Here is a 24,166-nt window from a genome sequence, read left to right on the forward strand (position 1 = left end):
ATTTTTTTTCTTTCCTTTTTCTCACTTTTCTCAATGGGTAATCTCTCTTTTCTTTTATCCTATTTTTCAAATTAGTATATTTTTGATTTGGTCAAAATAATCATAATCATAATTATTATAATATTTGTGATATTTAAAAAAATAAAAAATAAAAAGGAAAAAAAGGGTAATCTGAAGAACATTCTCCTTCATCTTCATTCATTCTTCCTTTTTTCTCTCTCTTTTCAAACCAAACACAAAAGAAAAAATCAGAGCTTTTTCATATTTGAATTCTTAATCTCAAACCTCTTTTCAATTTCTTTCTGATTATTAACGTTGATCTCTATTCAACCATCACTGTTTCTGATCTCAAAGTTTCAATTTTTACAAAAAAAAAAAAAAAACTCTGAATCATCGAATTGGGTATGGTTCAAACTTCAATCCAACATCACTATGTGGAAAATTAACCAACTGGGTTTTCTTCTTTTACCTAAATAAGAAAAGGGTTTCTTTTATCTTCACCATAATCATCATCTTCATATCAGGTATTGTTGTTTTCTAGATTCGTAAAAAAAGTGTTTTTTTTTGTGTTTGATGAATTATGTTCAAAAAGGTATTTGGTAAACTACCTAAAAAGTCCTCAAAAGGTTCAGAGAATCGTGAACAAAGTGGGAATTCAAGAAGCCATGGTGGTGGTGTTGCAACCTCGAAAAACAGTGATGTTGTTGTTAACCAATCAGGGAGTAGCAAAACTGGTAATTCTTCTTCTACTTTGAATGTAGGACAATATCATAATCATGGTAATAAATCTTCATTACCTGTTAATGAGAATTCCAATGGAAATTTTAATTCTTATGAAGCATTACCAGCATTTAAGGATGTTCCTAATTCTGAAAAACCGAGCTTGTTTATAAGAAAGCTTAAGATGTGTAGTGTTGTTTTTGACTTCACTGACCCTACCAAGCATCTTAAGGAAAAAGAGATTAAGAGACAAGCTTTGGTGGAACTTGTTGATTATGTGTCTTCTGTTAATGCTAAATTTACTGAGAATGTAATGCAAGAGGTTGTGAAGATGGTGTCTGTAAATATATTCAGAACACTAAGTCCTCAACCGCGCGAAAACAAGCTTGTTGATGGTGTTGAATTGGAGGAGGAGGAGCCTTCGATGGATCCTTCTTGGCCTCATTTGCAAATTGTGTATGAGCTTTTTCTTAGGTTTATTGCATCGCCTGAGCTGGATGCAAAGTTGGCTAAGAGATTCATTGATCAATCGTTCATTTTGAGGCTGCTTGATTTGTTTGACTCCGAAGATCCTAGAGAAAGGGAATACTTGAAAATGTCTTTGCATCGCATCTATGGCAAGTTAATGGCGCATCGCCCTTTCATCAGGAAATCAATCAATAACGTCTTTTTGAATTTTGTTTTCGAGACTGAGAAGCATAATGGGATTGCTGAGTTCTTGGAAATTCTTGGGAGTATTATTAATGGTTTTGCGTTGCCGTTGAAAGAAGAGCATAAACTGTTTCTGGTTCGTATATTGATTCCGTTGCACAAACCAAAGTGCTTGGCAATGTATCATCAGCAGTTATCTTATTGCATTACTCAATTCGTGGAGAAAGACTGCAAGCTTGCTGATACTATCATTAGGGGGTTATTGAAGTACTGGCCAATAACAAATAGTTCAAAGGAAGTTATGTTTCTAGGCGAGTTGGAAGAAGTTTTGGAAGCAACTCAACCTCCAGAATTCCAGCGATGTATGGTGCTATTGTTTCGTCGGGTTGCTCATTGTTTGAATAGCCCCCATTTTCAGGTATTAAATTTTCCATGCTTACCTCAAGCTGATTTTCTTTTACCATAAACATTGTGTTGTTTTTTAAACAATTAGTTTTCAGAAACAACTGTATACTAACCATATGATTCGTTTCCTCATAGTTGAGAAACAATATTAGCTAAAAATGAAAGGTGATACTTGCATCATCTTCACATAAGATGAACTAACTCAAGGGTTTCCTTAAGATACATACTTACAATTTTAAGACATCAGACAAAACCTTCCTGGATTATTAAGGGAGTTATTCGAACTTTATATGCAACAAAAAACCTTCCTGGATTTAGATGTCATATGAAGAATTATCTTGTAGGCACAACTAATTTTGAACTACAGTCATATTCCAGTAAATCTATGTTTCTTATTGATTGTCACTTCACTTCACAGAAAGCTGTTAAACATGATTGTAATCACCATCCAAGATTGCAACAACAACCAAACCTCTTAAATCACTCTTAAGGATTGGCATATAGTTTTTCTTGGTTTCTTTAGCTTTAACTTTGGGCTATTCTTCGTCTGATATACTCTCCTTATTGCTTATCATTGGTTCTTTAGGTCTTCTCCATCTATGCCCAAACCACATAAGATGAGATACTACTATCTTCTATATTATGGATGGTATCCCAATTTTCTTTCTAATAATTGCATTTCTGATTCTATTTTTTCCGTGTAACCACTCATCCAACATAACGTTATGTCCGCGACACTAAATTTGCTTTCTTGTTGGCTTTTTACTGCTCAACATTCACATGTGTACAACATCGCATGTCTTATAATTGTGCGATTAAGTTTTCCTTTAGCTTGAGAGGTACTTTTCTATCGGATATCACATTTGAAACATTCCTTCAGTTCATCTATTATGGTTTCCATTGTTGGGGATCACAAATATATAAAACCAACTACAGCTGAAAATTCCTACCAATGATCAAAGCAAACGAGCACATTTTTGAGTTCTGAAATAACACATTTGGTGTATAAAAAACCACTGAGATGGTGCTGCAAATTCCAATAGTCCTTGCGAATAGAATTTTGACACATACCAGGTCAGAAAAAATCAGCACTTTCACTATATACGTATCACTTTAGACGCGCCTGTTTAAACATATATATCCCTGCTGCTTTCTGATTTAGGGTTAACAACCTCATACATTACGAGCCCAATCCGATAACAATTACATTTCGTTACTCGATGAACATTCATCAAACACAAAATAGTAAATGAGTTTAATATCTTATATCGACTCATTTCAGCATTGTCATGCATTTTACCGTCTTACTCTCGAGAGAAGACTAAAGATATCACTATTTTATGTATGAGGGATGGATCTCATTTAGATCACTCACACTCCTCTAAATGACTTATTGCATGTCCAATATCTGCCTTTGTGACACCCTGTTACAAGTGATGTTTGATAGTGTTAAAACATACAGCTCTCATTGTAGGAATCATAGTAATTTCAAATTGAAGGACTACATACGCTATAGTCTCCTTTAGAAGCGCTTATGATACTGACATAATATTCTATGTAGCGTTCTTATGGCGTGCTAATCTAGTACAATATTACTCTATATACATGACCCGTGAAATGTGATCATCGGTGTAATCACATACTGTTTTTGTCGTCATCGTTAATAGTAGTACTTGACTAAGGATATTTAAGAATAATTTCTATCATTCAATATGATCTCACCATCAAATCATGCACTTGATGTCCTATGGTATTGAGTTTACTCTTCCAAAGACTTTGTCATATTCAAGTATAACAACGAAAATAATTAAATACCTCAAATTACTAATAAAATCAAGATAAAAATGTAAAACTCGATTGAAAACACATTCACTCTAGAGCTCACACCAACAAAATCACCCTTTTTCTTCCTCACTTTGTTTGAAGGAACCAATGTACTTGAAACGTGAGACTTGTGGTACGGTGTGCCTATTTTCTCTACTTTCTCCAATTTTATCCTTTGCATTGGAATATTATTTGTCCTTTGCTAATCTGGCATTGCATATACTCTGTTTTATTCTATATAGATAATAGATTTTCAGAACCTGTGTATTCCAAGCTTTGGCGCTGTATCTCTAACTTTTCAAAAATCTCTTCTCTCAATTCTCTAACTAAGACTATATCAATGGGAGATGGCCCAATAGTACCTTACTCAATTTATCTATTGTGTCCTCTCACCCAAAAGCCAAGCATGAAAGATGTATAGGCCATCCAAAATCATATGCCGAAATTAGTGTAATCCAGAGATTAAGGGTAGTGAGGAGTCAGCTCTTGAACTCGGATATTTGGTTTCTGATACAATGTTTAGCAGACAAATATATAAAAAACTTGGGCTGTTAGGCAAAGGACCTATAAATAATTTATATTGATGTCTGACGGGTCTGGAAATGGAATGACCTTTATGAAGTTAGTCAATGTTATATAGTACGGCCATTCATAATTTAGGAAGGTTTGTTCTGGTGTCTTAAAATGTAAGCTTCTGTCTTGAAGCTAATTCATGTGTTGGTTCTATATTCTGTTAAAGTAAATGAAAATACATGACTATCTTTTCCCTAGAGGAAATTGATTATACGTTCTTGTGAGGCAATACCTCTTTTAACTTTTCATTAAAAACAATTGCTGACTTTCTGTTCATTATGATGTGCTTACTAGACAAGAATGAGTGCAGCTGTCCGAAGATTTTCCCCATAGAAAATCTATTTGCGACTTTAAATAATTAGGCAGATTACATTTTTCCTGCAAATCGTCTATTACTTTATTGCTAAATTTTGAATGTTGATGTTTTTATTTGATGAGGTGAAAGTAACCGTAAGTTTTGTCTAGTTAGTGCAATATGGCTGTGCTTGCAATTTTAAAGACCTAATCATTTCTATGGGGGATAATTTATATCAATGAATAATAGGTTATATTTATAATTTGTACTTCTAGTTAATTAACCTACTTACACAAGTAACAAAAATAAGTTGTAAGCCACTAGTAAATAGGGTATCTCTAGTTTAGCTTTCCATTCTCAAATTTAAAATTTAGAATGGTACTCATTATTACATAGTGCGAATTATATGTGGATAGTGTGCTGTCAACATGATGAAATTATTCTGATTTGATAAACCTTATCATACAATATGTCTTCTGTCATTTTTTCTTTCGTAACATGTTTCTCAGTCTCAAATAAGATAATTTAAGCCTTCTATGTAGCCTATCTTTAGTTTTTACCCTAAACCTTCTAAATATAAAGATTGTGCTAATTTCATTTTAGAAGTGTTTGCACGGCCAGGAATTACTTCATAGCTTTCAACTGATCATAATATTTTTCTTAGTCTTTTGAGTTGATTTTTTGTTGATGTGTTTGACTTATGCGCCTAAATCTTGAATTGCTGTAGAATGTCTAACATGTTTCTTACTCTTTTGAGTTGGCATACATACACTGCACTGTTGTCAAATATCAGCCATGGTGGATTTTTTGACAACCGTCATGGCTAATTTGTCATAAAAAATGGCGGCACCTTGACATTTTATGGCAGATTTTTGGCTTTCCGCCCCACAATCGATAACACTGGTGCACTGATGTCTCAATTGCTCAAGTAGTATTTACAAAGGATTATATGCATCAATTGAACAATAATTTATCTAGCTCAATATGAAGCTGCAGTTTCAATGTATTGTTCTTGTTTTCATGGATATTCGTTTTTGCTTTAGGTGGCGGAAAGAGCTTTGTTCTTGTGGAATAACGATCACATTGTGAACTTAATCAAACAAAACTGCAAAGTGATACTGCCAATCATCTTTCCTGCTTTGGAGAGAAATACTAAAACTCATTGGAATCAAGCTGTCCATAGCTTGACTTTAAATGTTCAGAAGATTTTTCACGATCTCGATCCTGATCTGTATAAAGAATGCTTACAAAAGTTCGAGCAAGATGAATCAAAGGAAGAGGAAGTGACAGCAGGACGTGAAGCCACGTGGAAACGCTTGGAGGAGGTTGCTGCAAAGAAAGCTGCAAGTAACGAAGCTGTGCTTATTAGTAACCTCGCAAATCTGCAGGTTAGATAGAAACGGAACATGTAATCTGTTATATAGCTTCATTTTTTAAGAATGGATTTTATAGTATTTTTTTGGCATGTGATGGGTTGGCCAAGAAAGGCAATTTCTTGAATACTTTGATATTCACTTCCTATAGGAATTGAAGGCTATTTATTATTAGTAGCGGATAATCTCATATTCACGATGATGTCCAAAGCTTAACTTGCATATAGCTTATGCTTTTGTAACCTGAGCTGACACTCAGCACATTTGAGAACTTTTATTTTTAATGCATTTCCAATGAACATTTCATTGACGTTTTGTTACAACAGCAAATCCGGTTCTAAAGAAAACAACTAAATAAACACACAAAATAACACGAGTCCATTTCTCAACAAATACGAGTCATATTCAACACTTCAGGGCAGTGGCTGATTCTAAGTGATTGTGTGCTATTCTCTCGTCTTGGATTGAGGCAGCAACTGGATTTCTCAAGGATCATTCCTCTATCAAGGACTTGAATTTCCATCCATCTATACTTTATCGATCCTTATTACTGGACGGGTTGTACTTTTATCTATGTGCTGGTAGAACTCAACACATACTCAGCACATAGATACAAGTACAACAAGTCAAGTACAAGCATTGCCAAAGTATATAGGTGGATCGAAATTCAAGTGTCTGTTTGAGGGCCTTTGACCCTCTTTTGCACCCAAAAAAAGTCTCTGTTTGAAGCATTAAGGGACAAGTGTTTTGTTTCTGACGTTTGCATTTAACCGGACAAGAATAAGAAAAATATGCTCCCCTTTTAAAGAATTATTTTGGCCCTAAATATAACAACTATGCAATTTATTAGGTGCATTTATTTATTTTTCTTCCAAATATATCCCTATAGTAATATAACATCAAAACTCGTGCAATCTATCTTTTCAAAATACAACATATGCTCTTTTCAATACAAAAATTATTATTTTTGGTATCCTTAGCAGGGTACTAGTTAGCAATTAGCATGATCCATACTTGTCTTGGAATTTGAAAAATTAAAGTTATACATTAATATACAAAGGGTGTTTTTGGAAAATCAATGGACACATTAAATTCACTAACATTTTTTTTATACTAGTATATGTGAAAAAAAGTCAAAGGTACTTACAATAAGCAACGAACAAACAGTTCGCGTGAGTTTCATTATGTTGATATTCATGTGAGTTTAACTCAGTTGATATAGACATCATATTATATATATAAGGGTTGAAGTTCAAACTTCAGACACTCAGTTATTCACCTTAAAAGGTTAAATTTTTAAATACTAAATTACTTGACAAAAAAAGGTACTCCCCCCGGACACAAATATAAGCAAAAAAATACTTCAAATTTTGGTCACTATTATAAGTAAAAGTTAACTATTTTTAAACTAATTAATACTACTATTCCTACTATACCCTTATTTAATTCTATTTTATTTTAGGCATTTATTTCACTTTTACACTTTTACACTTTTTAAAATGGGTAATATAGTAAACTTAACTTATGTTTACATTAAATCAAGAAATTTAACTACACTTACAATTTTTTTTTACTTATATTTGTGTCCGGAAAAAGTATATATATAAGTATATAACTAACCAATTGCGAAATTAATGAAATAAAACAAGTTGCAATGGGTGTGAACAAAAATTATCAATGTCAACGACAATTGTAATATGTTCTTTTGGTCGTTGTAAAAGTGGGCATGACAAAGAAAAATATAAAACAATGACGTATAAATGTTTCCTTACATAAAAATATCTATAGTGTTAATCCCAATCATATATACTTAATTTTTTGTGTGACCACAAGTTGAATCAATGAGGAAATCCACCAGCATGCCAACCGTAACATTAAAATTAATGGCTAGAATTTGTGGTCAATTTTCTTGATTGTGTGAAAAACATATTTTAAATCTTACGAACAAAAGGCATCCTAACAAGTAAAAACCTAACCTATTGTTAATTATTGTAGTTAATTAATTAGATTTTTTTGTTGAACAAGAATTAGATTTTTCTTATTATTATGTTATAAGTTACGAAGTTTCAATTTTCACTGCTATCAATGGTGATTAATCTCTGTTAGAGACTCTGTTGAAAACTATTCTTTTTTCTTTCATATAATGGAGTCGAGAACCCCTAGTGACTACTTAAGCGGTTCAAAATCCTTACCACTTGGATTAATTATGTTGTATTTGGTTTAAATTAGGCATAATATAAAGGTATAAAGTCGATCATATCCATAAGAAAACTTATGAAACTGGTCAAGTCTAATCTAATCTAGTACGAAACAATAATTCAAGAATTCTCTATAAAAAATATACAAGTATAAAGCTTACAAGAAACTTCAAATTTACTAGGAATTAACAACACATATGATCATGAGTATATATGCATGCATATGGAGCATGCTAGGAAAACAAGACAATACAACATTGAAATTGTTTCAACAACATAACGAGAAATTTAAGAATGAAGTTAGAAGTGGAAATAATTTCCAAAGAAACAATCAAACCTTCTTCTCCAACTCCCAACCATCTTCGTCATTACGAACTTTCCTTTCTCGACCAAATTGCTCCGATGGTCTACAACCCAATTGTTCTCTTCTACTCTCAGAATGACACACTCAACACAACCACCATATCCAACAATCTAAAAAAATCCCTATCAAATATATTGGTCCATTTCTACCCTCTTGCCGGACGAATGAACAACGACAACACTTTCATACATTGCAATGACGAAGGAATTCCTTTCATAGAAGCAAAGATCACAAACTACAAACTTAAAGATGTTATTCAAAATCCAATCCCAAGTGAACTCCATCGTTTGCTTCCGTTTCAACTTGATGATATCACAAACATCACATTCGGTATTCAACTCAATTTTTTTGATTGTGGTGGAATTGCCGTCGGTGCTTGCCTTTCTCATCAAATCGCGGATGGTTTATCATTTTTCAATTTCCTCAATAGTTGGGGAAATATTACTAGAAATTCGCATTTTCCAAAACCTAAGTTTGATTCTTCTAATCTTTTCCCGCCCAAAAATATTTCAGGATTTGACCCTAGAAGTGGTATCACTAAAGAAAATATAGTTTGCAAAATGTTTGTTTTTAATGCTGACATGGTTGAAAATCTTAGATCAAAATATGGTAATCTTAATTTTAATTTTAATCCTACACGTGTTGAGGCTTTATCAGCTTTTATATGGAGTCGTTATATTGATGTGATTTATAACGATGGTGTACAAAGAAAATACGGCGTGGTTCATGCAGTGAATCTCCGTCCAAAAATGGAACCACCATTACCTTCAGAATCGTTTGGAAACTATTCGCGGTTTACTATGACGATTCCAAAGTTGAATGGTGGAGAAGAGTGTTACGGGTTAGCGAAGCAAGTGAGAGACGAAATAAAGAAGATTGATAAGGATTATGTGAGGAAGGTTCAAGAAGGTAAGGAACATTTGGAATTTCTTAAGGAAAATTTTGATAGAGTGGTTGTGAAGGAGGAATTGGTTGTGTTTAATTTTACTAGTTTGTGTAGGTTTCCGTTGTATGATGCTGATTTTGGTTGGGGAAAACCTATTTGGGTTGGTTCACCTGCTTTGGCATTTAAGAATTTGGTTGTGTTTGTTGATTGTAAGAATGGAGGTGGTATTGAGGCATATGTTAGCTTGAAGGTTGAGGATATGATCAAGTTTGAAGCTGATATAGAGTTACTTGCATGTGTGAATAAAGCAAGCACCTATTGATTTGTTTGAGACTGCTTCAAATACTCGAACTAGAAGAAGATGATGAACGACATGATTAAAATATTGCACAAATTCCAAAGCGTGTGTATTACACTAAACTTTAGGTTCGATTCGTCCCCACCATAAACTGGATCCAAAAGGGTTAACTGGCGAATCCCCTCCAGGATACTTTGGAAACCTTGACATGGATTGCATACACATATCAAGCATATTGATCAATGATATTTTACGGAATAAAGTTCCTTACATATCAAGCATATCTCAAATGTATATTTTATTCAATCAAATGCTCATAATAGTTGGTACTGTGCATCTTTCTTTCAATTGCTTATGTTATTATTGGTACGTTCAACGCATCATTATATTCCTTATTCTCATCTGGAACTTTAATTTGTACACCAAACACAATTCGCAGCTCACGAAGACAATTTTATTTATACCTATGAAAACGATCAAAATTGGAGAAGATAATGAGTTTAGGGGTATTTTTGGTTGGGTTTGGTGTGAGAATTGAGTTTTTGAAATGGTCAGTTTGGTGTTTTACCATGATCGGATAATTAAAAATACTCACAGAATATTATTCCTTAAAATAATATGAGAGTTTGGTGTTTTACTCTTATATATAATCAATTTTAGGATTGTTTTGGTATAACAAAACTCCCTTTAAATTAAATTGAATTGTTTAAGTGTACTGAATAATCAAGAGTAATAAAAATAGTCACAGTGTAATTGACATCGATGAGACCGATCCGGATCCTCAGCTGCGAGACCCTCTGCTGCGGTTCCTGCTGCATGTGTATTGGCCATTGGATTATTTGTACGGCTGATATATTAGTGAGAAAAATAATGATGAAAACAGTCTAACATGTCCTTGTTTCAATTGTTTTTGCCGACTTCACCTCTGCTCTTCCCTTCCCTTCACTTTCTTTCTTCTATTTATTTTTTTTACGAATTCTTCTCACTTTGCAACTTAAATTCACCTCTGCTCTACATGTTTCGATTAACTAACTTAACCCAATTTCTATTTCAACTTAAATTCACCTCTGCTCTGCATGTTATATATGATTATAGAAGTCTTGGGTTTGAACTCGTTGTTGATTTTGCTTCAATTTTTCCCCCCAATTTGTTGATATATAAGCATAATTAAAGAAGTTTTTTTTTACTCAAGTATTGTCCCCAAATCCCAAATTGATTTGTTCTGCATAATCAGGAGGAGAATAAAATAAAGAAAAACTGTATAGAAAATGGGTTGAAGATTGATTGTGTTTAATAAAAAAGATGATTATCCTGAATAAATGCATGGTGTTTGATAAATAAAAGAAGATAAAGAAAATGGTGTGATGGCGATGGTAATGGAAGCTACGCGAAGTACAGAATCTTGAAATAAAAGACTGAGAAACTGGGAATGGAAAGAAATTGGCTAGAGTGTTTTACCCATATTTTTTAATGTTAGTTTTTATTTTCTATCTCAACCACTGGATTTTGCCAAAATAGAAATTGGGTTAAGTTAGTTAATCGAAACATGTAGAGCAGAGGTGAATTTAAGTTGCAAAGTGAGAAGAATTCGTAAAAAAAATAAATAGAAGAAAGAAAGTGAAGGGAAGGGAAGAGCAGAGGTGAAGTCGGCAAAAACAATTGAAACAAGAAAATGTTAGACTGTTTTCATCATTATTTTTCTCACTAATATATCAGCCGTACAAATAATCCAATGGCCAATACACGTGCAGCAGGAACCGCAGCAGAGGGTCTCGCAGCTGAGGATCCGGATCGCGATGCGACCACATATTTTCGATCTTTGCTATTTTGGGAAAAAGATTCGCTGCTGTCAGATTATCATGTTGTTACACGCAGTAATTGATTTCTGCCGTTCGATCAAAAATCAACGGATATGATCAGTATTACTGAAAAGACACAGTTTTAATATACACCGTTCGATCTGACATTGACGGCTGAGATCAAACACAGTGTGAAACTGTGTGATTTTTGTACAGCAGCAAATCTTAAGACAAATAGGTCTGTCTTTAAGGCGAATTAGCTTTTTGAATTATTAAAATTAATATGTATTTGCCAAAAAAAAAATCAATATGTGATTCATTGAGATACACCGTAAATAAATGTGTTAATTTTTTTTGGTAAACTAAAGGTATCCTTCGCGCGCAACTGCAGAGATTAATCCCCTCGAGGTAACTGAGATCCATTTAAGGGGTTAACCTCTCCCAACAAATATTTCTCCATACGCACCGATCATTATGAGCCAAAAGTTAATTTCAACAAAGAATGTTAAACCAAATTAATTTATTATAAACTAACGGGCCAGACGCCCCTGTGTCTAACTTATGTCCAAAAAAAAAATATGCCTTAAGTTATGATCAGTTTGTTAATAAAAGATTTTTTCAAAGATTTTTTCTGCTAAAAAAAAAAGATGTGCTTTATGTTATGGTGAATTTGTTAATAAAATATTTTTGTTGTTACTAAAAAAAAATCAAGGGTATTGTTGGTATTATGAAAAATCCACATCAAAACTTATATATTCTGCGCTTATCTGTGTTTATTATGTAAGCTTATGTAAAAAAAAAAAAGAGACACGCTTTATATGGTGAGTTTGTTAATAAAAAAAATTTGCTACTCACAAAAAAAGAGACATGTCGGGTATTGTTGATATTATGAAAAGTCCACACAAATTTTTTTTATATCTTCTTTATATATAGATGTACATATACATAATAGAAATATAGATATAGATATAGATATACATAATAGTTATATTTATTTTAAAAAAAAATTGAAAGGAATTCTATGTACAAAAAAAATAAAAATTGAAAGGAAATCTTCTTAATTTATTTCAGTGTTCAACGTGATGATCGGGACTAATGGTGTGTATGCCTCTCCATCCTCCACGTGTATATGGCATTTTCAAAAAAAAATTGTTTATTTTAAATTTAATTATTTTGCACCGTTAATGTAAAGATTTTTCACAAATACATCTAATTATATATTATCACATCATTTAATAAAGGCTTAATTAGTCTATTGGTCCCTTAAAGACATTTTAGGTTTCACAATAGTCCCTTAAAGAAAAAAAAGGCTCGGATTGGTCACTTAAAGAAAAAAATGTCCGGATTGGTCCCTCAAAGACATATATGTTGTCATATTGGTCATTTCCGTTAAATTTTAACTCCAAATATAACAAAAAATTTAAATGGTTAAAATTTTAAAAATTAATAAGGTTTTTGGTGGACCACTTACACTTAATGACATCCACAATTCAGTCAACTAAAACTAATGTTTTTTGTAAAAAATTGACGGAAAGGACCAATTGAGAAACGAACGTGTCTTTAAGGGACCAATCCAGACCTTTTTTTCTTTAAGGGACCATTGTGAAACCTAAAATGTCTTTAAGAGACCAAAAAACTAATTAAGTCTTTAATAAACTATGATTATTCTGATAGGAGAAAATAAAATATATTTTACCATGAGTTTGAGGTATCTGATAATAGTAGTGTATTTTAGAAAGTTTAATTTTAGTTATTAAGAATAAGATGGAGTTTTGCACGGAGATTAAGAAATGATTACTAATGTCATTTGGCAAATTCTTAACTACCCATTCTATAAGATTGAGTCATGTAGCCCATCCTAAGTGTCTTAAATGTATTGGTCCACCAAAATATGTTTTATAATATTATTAGAATATAGTTAATTTTCAATTGTTACCACATAACTTTTAACAATTGCAAATACACACATGTTCCAATTCATGTTTTCTATCCTTCTGTTCCATTTTTTTTTTTTTTTTTTGCTTATTATTCATCATTCTCTTCCATCTTCTTCCTCTTGATATGCATCTTAAGGATTCTCAAAATTCTCTTTTTACTTCTTCTTCTCAAAATGCATCTCTTTCTTCTTATCAAAATTTTTCTCTTTTATAATGGGTAATATGATTTAGGTATCAAATCTGGGTATTTTCTTCAACAAATTTGAGTAGTTCTTTAGCAAATATGAGTTTTTGTTCTTCATATTTTTTCAGATTTTGATTTTTAGTATTTGATTTAACACATTTTTAATTGAAATTAAAATCAGAAATACATTAGAAATGATTTGTATGATGTTTCTGAGTTATTAATTGTGGTTTTTTATGATAAAATTGCCTTGCAACAACCGGAACTAAATCTGCGGCGGCTAGAGGATGGAGATGAACCGTTTTTCTTTTTTTGTTGATGTTTATAATGTATATATATCGTAGGAAACTAATTAATGGCATAACAAGGATGCTTGGTGCGGTGGTTAATGATTGCCTTAATCAAGCAATGGTTGTGGGTCCAAGCCTTGTTGAAGGCAATTTTTTTATGCCAACTTTATTTTCTTTTAAACTATTGGATTTGGGTTCGAGTTAGGATCCTCTTCATTTTTAATTCTTTCCATTTCCTCCATTATTATATAGTTTTGGGAATATAAATACAAAAATGTGACATCAAGTGAGTTCAAATGTCATTTATACATCCCAAAATATTTAAAAACTTTGGTAATGGAAGAAATGAAAAACATAAGAAATGGAGAGGATCTCAACTCTTTGGGTTCAATCCTTTTTTTTTTTTTTTGGTATTCCTTTGGGTTCAATCCTTTGGTTAAACCTTTTTTTTTGTTCAATTTTATTAATCTATTTTTTAAAACTAATTAGATTTGTTCCTTTTTTTTAAAAAAAAAAAAAGTTAATTTGGACTGTCCATAAATTATAGTTCAATTGACAAAAATGTTGAGATTGCTAGTGTCGGACACTGTAATCGATGTTTGAACTTCGGTCCTCCACTTTATGTGTGTGAGTTTCCAATAGTTTACCATTTCTTCTATCACCAAAAAAAAAACTAACTAACTTAGACTAACAATTAATTATAAATTCGAATTTTAAATTAACGAGATTGAAATGTTCGATTGTCGAAATTCAAATATTTTCAATTGTTTGTCCATTTAAGTAATATATTAAACGGTCTAGATCGTCTCATGAATTTTTTTGAATTTCTTTATCATAGTAAAGTTTCATAGTAAAGTTAGTTTAGTCTATGCATAAAATTATAACAAAACAAAAACAATAAAAATATTTTAAAAATTTTAGTAAATAAAAATATTTAAAAATATGCATCTATGCATAAAAAAATATAGAAAAAAAAATAAACATTAAAAAGGTTATAGAAAGTATTAAAACAAATTATCAAAAAAAAAATAACAAGATTATATATGAATCTATGCTTAAAAAATAAAAATAAAAAAACAACAAAAAATATTATAGAAAGCTTAGTAAATAAAACTAAAATTATAGAAAGAAAAAATTATAGAAACAATAACATGAATACGTCTAAGATTTTGGTTTCAATCCATAGGTTTCGATCTTATCTATATCCTCGTGATTGATCGGACTGTTTGTGTTGTCTCGCAATTATCAAAATTTAATTTAATTAAGATTGAAGACACATTTTGATCCATCGCAAATTTCTGACGGAAAAATTTAGTCCCTGGCATTTTCATATTAGGGATAAATTAGTTTTATATTTGTTATAACCGAAGGACTAATATGTCCCCGATATAAAAATGTCAGAGACTAATTTGAATTTTATTTTTATCAAGTATTTTTTTAAACATTTTTTATTAGACATTAAATTATCTCGTAAAAAAGTGATTTTGTTTGCTTATAATATGGAACGGAGTGAGTACTACCAAAGTAGTAGTAGGTAGTATGACGGTCGACTCTGCAAGTGCACAGAATCGCTACCAAGTAATAAAGTGATAAGTTTATCGTTCTCCACAGGGATTGTGCCAAAATTACTAGTTTCACTTAGGAAAATGGATAGTTGTCTTCGCTTTGTTTGTTTGAAAGGTATCTTTGCGGGTAATAGTAAATGACAGGAAATTAAAGACAAAAAATAAATGACAAGAAAAGTAAATATTGTGTGTGTGACCACACGGGGTGGTTAAGTGTGGTCGGATCCCTCCCTTACTCCTGCTTGGTGGTTATTCCCTTGTCTCACTCTATTAGGAATTAGACTATTAAAAATAGGTCAAGAAACAATCGTTCCTTATTTTTATTACAAACTGTTAAGAGCCTAATTAGTGGTTACCCTTACTCTATTTAAGTTTCATCGCCCCAGGTTCCACTTTTTTGTTAAAAACGTTGGTATCATTACCTTAGTGGCTCCATGTGCCATAAGCTGTCATGTGTGCCTTTAACTAGTCCTAACTCTGCCTCAGGTAGAAATTATCGTTCTTTTTAATCCTATACTAAGACCTCAGATACTGAATTTAATGGTCTCATGTTGGACCTTAGCACACCGTCCTTCGTTCGGGATTACTAGCTTCGTTTCCTATGCGATATCCATTAGGTCCTTAGATTTTATTCTAACGTGATTAATATTAAAATAAATATAAAACCAGACGATAAAGGAGTTTGAAAACAGAAACAATTGAATTTATACCCAAATTGTACAAAATACAAAACCAAACATTCGTAAGGGAGTTCCTCGACTCCACCTAACCTAGGAAAAATAAATTACAAAGACAGAAAGGAAAGAACCTTATTGTTCTTGGAGTTCCTTGGCCTCCTCTTTAGAATTCTCCTAACTCTCTTGTGAATATTCAATGTCTCTGAATATTTCTGAATGAATAATAGTAAAGGAGGAAGACTCTATTTATAGTTTTATAACTGGTTTGGGCTTTTTCTGCGCGTCCATCGCACCAATCGTGGACAGAGAGGTACAAATCTAATTAGTTTTTAATAAAATCTAATGTGTAAAAAAAAGGAACAAATCTAATTACTTTTTAAAAAAGAAATTAAAAAATTGAAAAGAAAAAAAAAGTTTTAACCAAAGGATTGAACTCAAAGCAAATAGTTGAAAATAAAATAATGTTACTATAAAAAAATTGCCTTTTACAAGGCTTGAACCAACAACCCATTACTTGCATAAGGTAATCAGTAACCACTACGCCAAGCATCCTTGTTATGCGTTTCATTAGTTTCCTATTATATATATACATTATAAGCAACAACAGAACAAAAACACACGGTTCATCTTCAACCTCTAGCGCCACAGATTTAGATCCAGTTATTGCAGGCCAATTTTATCATAAAAAACCACAACTAATAAGTCAGAAACATCATACAAATCATTTCTAATATATTTCTGATTTTAATTTCAAATTAAAATGTGTTAAATCAAATACTTAAAAAAAAAATCAAATACTTAAAAATCAAAATCCGACAAAATATGAAGAACAAAATACTCAAATTTGATACATGAATCATATTACCCATTATGCAAGAGAAAAATTTTGGTAAGAAGAAAGAGATGCATTTAGAGAAGAAGAAGTAAAAAGAGATTTTTGAGAATCCTTAAAAATGCATATCAAGAGGAAGAAAATGGAAGAGAATGATGAATAATAAGCAAAAATAAAATAAAATGGAAGAGAAGGATAGAAAACATGAATTGGAACATGTGTATTTGCAATTGTTAAAAGTTGTGTGGTAACAATTGAAAATTAACTATATTATAATAATATTATAAAACATATTTTGGTGGACCAATACACTTAAGACACTTAGGATGAGCTACCTAACCCAATCTTATAGAATGGGTAGCCAAGTTCTCACCATGTCATTTTTTTTTGGTCAGGTAGCCTAGTGGCTTGAAATTCCACCTTTAAAGATGGATAAGTGGAGTGTCCAGGGTTCGAACCCTGGCTCCTGCATATAAAATGCTGATGTCCCAACCAATTGAGCTAAGCTCATAGGGACCTCACCATGTCATTTTTATTCTTACTTTATTAAGAAAGAGAAAATATATTTAATTAATATTTTAACTTTAGTAAGAGTGCAAATGGTAAAATATCACTCAATATGCATTGATTTCTTAAAATGACTAAAGTTTCGGGACAAAACTAAAAAAAATAAGGACTAAAGATTTGAGACGGAAGAATTATATTCTTAGACGCATGTGTAAAATAACTTTATTCTGATGATGGTGTATAAATTAAATTCATTTTTTTAATAGATTACATTGGGATAATAATTTCATAATCCTCCATCTCTCTCTCTATATCTCTCACTACCCTATCCAGTTAGTTGAGTCAGTTACAAACCAAACGCATGGAAGCAGCAATGTCATTGAACGCACTCGTTCTTCCACCTCTCTCAAGTTCATCTTCCAGATTCTTCAACGATTCATCACTGAACCACTCACTCTTTTCAATTCCAAGATTACAAACCAGCCGAAGAACTCAACAACAACGACGACATGTTTTGGTTGTTGAAGCTAAGGGTAAAAAAGGAATGATGTCTTCTGGTAAATATCAACGTCCACCTCCACCTCCTCCTTTACCTAAAATTGAAGATGATGGTAATCCGAAATTCGTGGTTTTCATTCGTATGGATGAGCTTTATATTTGGTATCCTCTTAGTATTGTTTCTGGTGGTACTACTGCTAAAATTATGGTTGCTGCTAAAGATAATTTTCTTGGCAAATATATTTATAAGGATACACTTGCTAGAAATCTTGCTGCTGTTATCTACAGAGTATGCTGTTTTCCTTTTTCTTCCCTAATTCTCCTCTAATTAATGGAAGATTAATTAATGCATTTTGCATCATTTTTTTTTTTTATTTCTTGAAATAATTGTTCAAAAAAGAAAAAAAAAATATGGGGGGGCATTCCGAGAATTGAACTCGGGACCTCTCGCACCCTAAGCGAGAATCATACCACTAGACCAAATGCCCTTTTATATGAAGCTATTTGTGTCGTTTGGAAATGAATGATACTTTGGTTTGACTTTTGATATAGTATAGTATATATTATTATATATAGCATATGGCATTTGATTCACATTTATGTGACGTAGCAGAACCAGAGTAAAATATTTGTATGAAAGTTCCTGTGAGCTTAGCTCAGGTATATCACACTATATGTGTAGGAGCCCTAGTTCGAACTCGGGACACTCCACTAATTCACTCTTAAGGTGGATTGACAAAAAAAAATAAAAAAATTGTATGAAAATACATTGTGAGTTGTAATTAGATGGTACATGACTTAGCTAGAAAATTGGTAAAATCTAGGTTATGTTAGTTATTTTTTTCTCCTTGTCACGGCTTGAACCTTGAACCTTCAACTTTTTAACCCTTAGCTCCACGCTCAAGGAAGAGATTGAATGTCATGTTTTATATATACCCCGTTTTATTATAAAATTCACCTTAGAAAAACTAAGGTCAACAACAAGATTTGGTGTCATTTTTGGTATGCCTCCTAAAGTTTTGAGTAGATGAAAATTCTCCCAATTTATGGCCTACCATACGATCCGATATATAAATCGGTAAATGTTCTTTACCATTGTGGATAGCATTATAGCAATGGTATGTCCAATCATTGTTGGTATAATTGTTGATGAGCTCTGACACAAACACCGAACACGGGACTAATATGTTGATATTGGTATATATTTGATAGAATGGCATGTGTTGGACACCAGACACACCGTCGATCATAAGTATTGGCGCTAAAAAATTGATGAGTTTGAGCTCTTATTAACCTTTATGGAATTCCTATATATTCATGATGCTGGGTTTGTGCTTTCTTTTTTATGCATGATCCTTGTATTTCTTACTCACCGGCACTGCTTGCTTCAATTTAAACAGGATGAGAAGGAGATACAGGAATCTGCAATCAAACAATTTCGTGTGCTAAAGTCAGCTACTAAATTCAGATATGGCTACAAACTTGTTGTAATGTTCCTATATTTCCCTAGATATATAATTGAAGATGAATTCCGGGAGACTTTTTCTTTTGTTTATAAACTTTTTCTGATGATGATTTGCAGGAGAATGGTAATGTAAGAGCTGCACTTTCTACCAGTAATGTTATTGAGGTGATATTCTTGACTTGTTTGTTCTTTATCACAATCATAAAAGTAATATTGCTAACAGAAATTTTGCTGAAATTTTAACGATTTTCAAACCTTATACTGCATTAGAGACATATATGTTCGACAAATACACCAAAGAACCCTAGTTGTTCATGCAACTTTTCATTTTAATAAATTTGCACTAAAATATGTAAAGTATTAGTATCATTAGCTTGTAGATTTGTCATTGTCTGCATTATAAAAAATTTATTAGTTTCCTACTTAATTGTAAGGTTTCTTTTACCAAATGTCGAGGAGCAATATTTTTGGATGCATTCTAGTCCTATTGATATATTGTTGTGTTTATTTATATATCCGTTTTGCAGCTTCCTACACCAGATAAACTAAAAACCGTAGCTGATAAAGTGAAAGACTTTTTCAAAGATGTAAAGGGGACCTTTCGCGATATAACATCGTTTGACGATACAGATGGGTCAAAGAAAAGATCCAGAAGAAGAAATTAAGTGAGTTTTACGTCTTTTTGCCTAAACAACAACTCTCAAATGTGCTTGTCAAAGGAAAAAATTTCATCTATATTTTTCTTTTCCAAATCTCTTGATGCCACATATTTGATGACGGTAGGTTACTTTTTAAAATTTCTAACATTTTAAATTATTTTTGTGCTAATGCCAGGGTTAAAAGATGAAACTATATGAGGAAACAATTTGCTTGAATTGTTATGTGCTGCTTGGAGCCACATGAGGTTTAGAAAGCAAGCTTCATGCTGTTTGTAGATTGGTTAATGTCTGCTTTCTTTGCACAACAAGTGATACTCTTGTTTTGTTCTTTATACCTGCACCAAACACATAATTTTATGTTCTGATGAATGAATACCACCTTTATGGCGCTGGTTACTAATTTATGTTTTGATTCACATTGGTACGGAATCACGGATAGCTTGTGGGATGATCATGTAATGGCATCATTTTTACTTCAAGAGATTTATGGATCTGCTGTACAAATTACTTGTTGTAATATTGGCATTCATGCATTTTATTTCAAAGGAATTCATTTTGTTGATCATATGAGTTTTAGGCTTAAACACTTTTTTGTCCCTTATTTTTTAGATTCAATTTGGTCTCTTAAATCTCAAAAATGTATTTTTAGAGGTGTTCACGGGTGGTCAAACTCATTATCCGATCCAACCAAAATTCATTGGTTTAGGTTTGGTTAAAAGATCGCAATGTTTTAGTTAAATCTAAACCAATCCAACTTGGTTTTCAATCTGGTTTAACTGTAACATTACGAACTATTAGTAATACAGGTTTGCTAGGCTAACAAAATCTCCTCTATGATGAACCACTGCATCAAAATCATAATCCATTGCAGATACTCGTGCTCTATTTTGTAAGCACTATATATTGTTAGCCTTCACACACGACAACCACCGCCGTATGGAAGGTGTCTTTCAGGCTCTCACCGCAAAAACCATTTCTCATGAGACCAACTTCATAGTCTTTGACCCCAACTGCTCTATATTTTGACTAATATTGTTAACATTTTAACAGAAAGAATTAATTTGTATTAACAGATTTAACTTCAAGGATTAAAATGACACATTTTAGAGTTAAGAGACCCAGTTGAACCTCTAAAACATTTGCATTGTTAATAGTTGTTGTACTTTTTACAGTATTTTTATATAACAGCATAAAACATACTAAATTAAGAATCTCATCTTGAACATACGCATGTGATTGCCACTAGAAATGCTCTAAATCTATGTATATGTTTTGTGTTTTAGAATGTCTGAATAGGGAATGATTTATGATGGAGAAACTGCAAAAAATGTCAGTAGAAGACAAAGTATGGCATATATATTCAACCAACGTCAGCTAGCTTTTCTATGAACCATATAATTAAGGAATGTGGGAAGTGGCAAACTTATTAATCCATCAATCCAAATACAAGCCTAAATTAACCACAAAATTAAGTTGTGGTACATGCAAGTTCAACCTTTCATTTAACAGGTTAAGCTTTATCTCACATTCATCATCATATCATATTGTAACTATCCTACTATATTCCTATGACTTCAACTGATTCTCTATAATAATATATGTCTGGTTCTGAAAAATTCTGGATAGTTGAATGCTACATTTACATGACCTCAGGTCCCCACCAACTGATCGTGCTTTCCAGAAGAACCCTCCATCATTCATTCCCAAACTTGTATATATTTCACAAACTAAACTTATATAGTACTTCATAAAAATACAAGTAACATTTAATACTTGTGATATTTGTATCTAAAGAAAATGGCACACTCTTTATCCTCAAATCTAGCTCTTAACCTCGCCATAATTTCCAAGACTTCAAGAAGATCACCCCATTTGAAACCCCTCAGAGTCAGAGCCGTGGCAGGGGACGCAAGAGAAAAACTCGACAATTTCTCAAGATCACACAAAAAGAGACTTGTTCCTTCCCCCCCTATAGGTAATTGTCCTTAATTAATTGATCTTTAATTATGAATTTATGATAACTATAGTGTGTATAACCGATCATTAGTTGGTCTAGTGGTGATTGACGCTAGACTTGGTAGGAGGATCACGGTTTGATCTCCCACGACTGCGATCAGGAGGGGGTTGAACCCACTTTATGCCAGAACTGGCCACCAAATTAGATTAGGCAGTCCAGTGGGCAGTGGGCCGAATATCGATTGTAAAAAAAAAACTATAGTGTGTATATAATTAACATTGCACATATATAAAATAACAGGACTATGGGATAGATTTCCTACAGCAAAGACAGTGCATGAGATGATGGAAACAATGGAAAGAATGATGGAAGATCCATTTGCAATGAGCACAATTGAGTGGCCATCATCACCACTTCCGAGTGAAGGAGCTGGCGGGTATCGAAGAAGAGGAAGAACACCATGGGAGATTAAAGTAGGAGAAAGTGAATACAAGATGAGGTTTGATATGCCTGGTATGAACAAAGAGGACGTGAAAGTTTGGGTGGAAGAGAAGATGTTGGTGGTAAAAGCTGAGAAGGAGCCAAAGAAGAAACAGAGTACTCTGCCACAGAATAGAGAAGAAGATGATGAAGAATGGTCAAAGAGCTATGGAAGATATAGTAGCAGAATTGCTTTGCCTGAGAATGTGCAGTTTGAGAGTATTAAGGCAGAGGTTAAGGATGGTGTTCTTTACATAACTATTCCTAAGGCTATTAGTTATTCCAAAGTAGTTGATATTAGTGTTCAATAATTCATATTTTTATGTGGTCTTGTTAATTAGATTTTTTGTGATTTTTTATGTATATGTTTAGATTTGGTTAGAGTTTTTAGTACCCTTTATGTATGGAGAATATGTTTGAATGAGAAATTCTTGAGTGTTATTTATAGCACCTAATATCAAATGCTTACTATATCAAAATAATATCTAATGCTTACAAACAACCAATCCAAACCTCACAACACATTTGTCAAAATAAAAAAAAAAACCTCACGACCATTAAAACTTAAACCTTCTAAAATTTTATATTTTAAATGAGATGACATGATCTCTTTTAGCTTAACTAAAGTTTTGGGCTTGATGTTTAGCGACATATATGATAGAATTATCTTATCCTACTTAAATCTCTTGTTTGGTGCATCAATAGGATATGATAAAATAAACCAATTTCTTATTTTATCTTGTTACTCCTTTGTTATTATAATCCTTATTTTAAGTTGGGTTAACAACCTGATATAGGATTTGCTAAACCTGCCACATGGAAACAACAACATGTGTCTTCGAATCTTGTAAGTGCCACTTTGATCAACTTTATTTTATTTTATTATTTCACCATATTTTTGTCCTACATCTGGCATTTTTTTTTTCTTCAAGTAGGCTAGTGGCTAGAAAATTCACCTTAAAGATGAATAAGTGGAGTGTCCTGGGTTCAAACCCGAGCTTGTGCACATATATAACATGTATTTTATCGGCCTTTTCAAAAATAAAACAAAAAAAACATGTATTTTATCATGTCCATATCAAGTGCGCACAAAACACAGGATATAATAAAATAATGATATTATCTTTATTATCCTATGTGCATCAAACACATGACATGATATATGTTTATCATGTCACTATCCTATCATATCTTTATCTACCTTCTTATCATATCCTATTTTTATCCTATCATGCACACCAAACGGGCCGTTACGGTGTTGAGTGTGATTTTAGGCCAAAAAAAAAATTGCCAAAAACTACCCCTTATGGTGAAAGAATGAAAAGTGGGAAAAATTATGAAAAAATGGGTGGCGGCTAACCCTATTTTATTGAAAGAAAATAGGAGTCGAACATTAATATCACACAAAGACTATCATCATAAAACTCACAAAGACTCATGTGTTACTTTTATAAGAGACTAGTCAAAGTTTCAACTATAATTTATAAAAAAAAAAAAAAGTAAAAGTGAAGTTAAGAAAAGAATACACATTTGTAATTTTTCACGAGAATGGATCATCTCAATTTTCACGTTTCAACTATTGATCAATTTTACACCATTTCTTTTAAATTTAAAAATATTATTCTATATTTTAAATTCAATAGTTTAGATCCCGACATTATTTTCTCAAATTTTTTTTCCAATATGAGAGGATCCTTTCTCATTTTTCACAAAGTTGATCATAGTAAAT

The 24,166-nt window shown here is 32.3% G+C and overlaps 4 protein-coding genes and 1 non-coding gene across 6 annotated transcripts; 4 read left to right on the plus strand and 1 right to left on the minus strand.

Annotated features, from left to right (window-relative positions):
• Nucleotides 1–6,037, plus strand: LOC123907980 (serine/threonine protein phosphatase 2A 57 kDa regulatory subunit B' theta isoform-like). The gene is made up of 2 exons (XM_045958466.1): nt 1–1,789; nt 5,512–6,037. The coding sequence occupies exons 1-2, from the start codon at nt 581–583 to the stop codon at nt 5,863–5,865; spliced, it is 1,563 nt and encodes a 520-aa protein (XP_045814422.1). The 5' UTR covers nt 1–580; the 3' UTR covers nt 5,866–6,037.
• A 2,216-nt stretch (nt 6,038–8,253) lies between these two features.
• Nucleotides 8,254–10,224, plus strand: LOC123908681 (stemmadenine O-acetyltransferase-like). 2 transcript variants are annotated; one of them, XM_045959395.1, is made up of 2 exons: nt 8,254–9,312; nt 9,404–10,108. In XM_045959395.1, exons 1-2 carry the CDS (start codon nt 8,334–8,336, stop codon nt 9,535–9,537), a joined length of 1,113 nt encoding a protein of 370 aa, XP_045815351.1. In that variant the 5' UTR covers nt 8,254–8,333; the 3' UTR covers nt 9,538–10,108. The 2 variants fall into 2 exon arrangements, with proteins under 2 accessions (XP_045815351.1, XP_045815350.1); XM_045959394.1 differs by having other exon boundaries at nt 8,254–10,224.
• A 7,423-nt stretch (nt 10,225–17,647) lies between these two features.
• Nucleotides 17,648–20,565, plus strand: LOC123908306 (protein HHL1, chloroplastic). Its single transcript, XM_045958910.1, has 5 exons — nt 17,648–18,165; nt 19,277–19,363; nt 19,459–19,506; nt 19,869–20,006; nt 20,176–20,565. Exons 1-4 carry the CDS (start codon nt 17,740–17,742, stop codon nt 20,004–20,006), a joined length of 699 nt encoding a protein of 232 aa, XP_045814866.1. The 5' UTR covers nt 17,648–17,739; the 3' UTR covers nt 20,176–20,565.
• On the minus strand, nt 18,293–18,364 carry TRNAP-AGG. Its single transcript has one exon. It is a non-coding gene; the product is annotated as a tRNA-Pro (tRNA).
• A 765-nt stretch (nt 20,566–21,330) lies between the features above and the next one.
• Nucleotides 21,331–22,892, plus strand: LOC123908307 (small heat shock protein, chloroplastic-like). The gene is made up of 2 exons (XM_045958911.1): nt 21,331–21,975; nt 22,258–22,892. Exons 1-2 carry the CDS (start codon nt 21,798–21,800, stop codon nt 22,746–22,748), a joined length of 669 nt encoding a protein of 222 aa, XP_045814867.1. The 5' UTR covers nt 21,331–21,797; the 3' UTR covers nt 22,749–22,892.
• The last annotated feature ends 1,274 nt before the right edge of the window (nt 22,893–24,166 follow it).

The sequence above is a fragment of the Trifolium pratense genome, linkage group LG2 (genome assembly GCF_020283565.1).
Source record: "Trifolium pratense cultivar HEN17-A07 linkage group LG2, ARS_RC_1.1, whole genome shotgun sequence".
In the NCBI taxonomy this organism is placed as follows: domain Eukaryota; kingdom Viridiplantae; phylum Streptophyta; class Magnoliopsida; order Fabales; family Fabaceae; genus Trifolium; species Trifolium pratense.

Excerpts from the sequence above, each read along its gene's own strand:
- LOC123907980 (XM_045958466.1), top strand. The coding sequence starts at position 581 with ATGTTCAAAAAGGTATTTGGTAAACTACCTAAAAAGTCCTCAAAAGGT. Across the intron at positions 1,790-5,511 it reads TGAATAGCCCCCATTTTCAG|GTGGCGGAAAGAGCTTTGTT; the intron begins GTATTAAATTTT and ends TTTTTGCTTTAG.
- LOC123908307 (XM_045958911.1), top strand. The coding sequence starts at position 21,798 with ATGGCACACTCTTTATCCTCAAATCTAGCTCTTAACCTCGCCATAATT. Across the intron at positions 21,976-22,257 it reads TGTTCCTTCCCCCCCTATAG|GACTATGGGATAGATTTCCT; the intron begins GTAATTGTCCTT and ends ATAAAATAACAG.
- LOC123908306 (XM_045958910.1), top strand. The coding sequence starts at position 17,740 with ATGGAAGCAGCAATGTCATTGAACGCACTCGTTCTTCCACCTCTCTCA. Across the intron at positions 18,166-19,276 it reads TTGCTGCTGTTATCTACAGA|GATGAGAAGGAGATACAGGA; the intron begins GTATGCTGTTTT and ends CAATTTAAACAG. Across the intron at positions 19,364-19,458 it reads GATATGGCTACAAACTTGTT|GAGAATGGTAATGTAAGAGC; the intron begins GTAATGTTCCTA and ends GATGATTTGCAG.
- LOC123908681 (XM_045959394.1), top strand. The coding sequence starts at position 8,334 with ATGAAGTTAGAAGTGGAAATAATTTCCAAAGAAACAATCAAACCTTCT.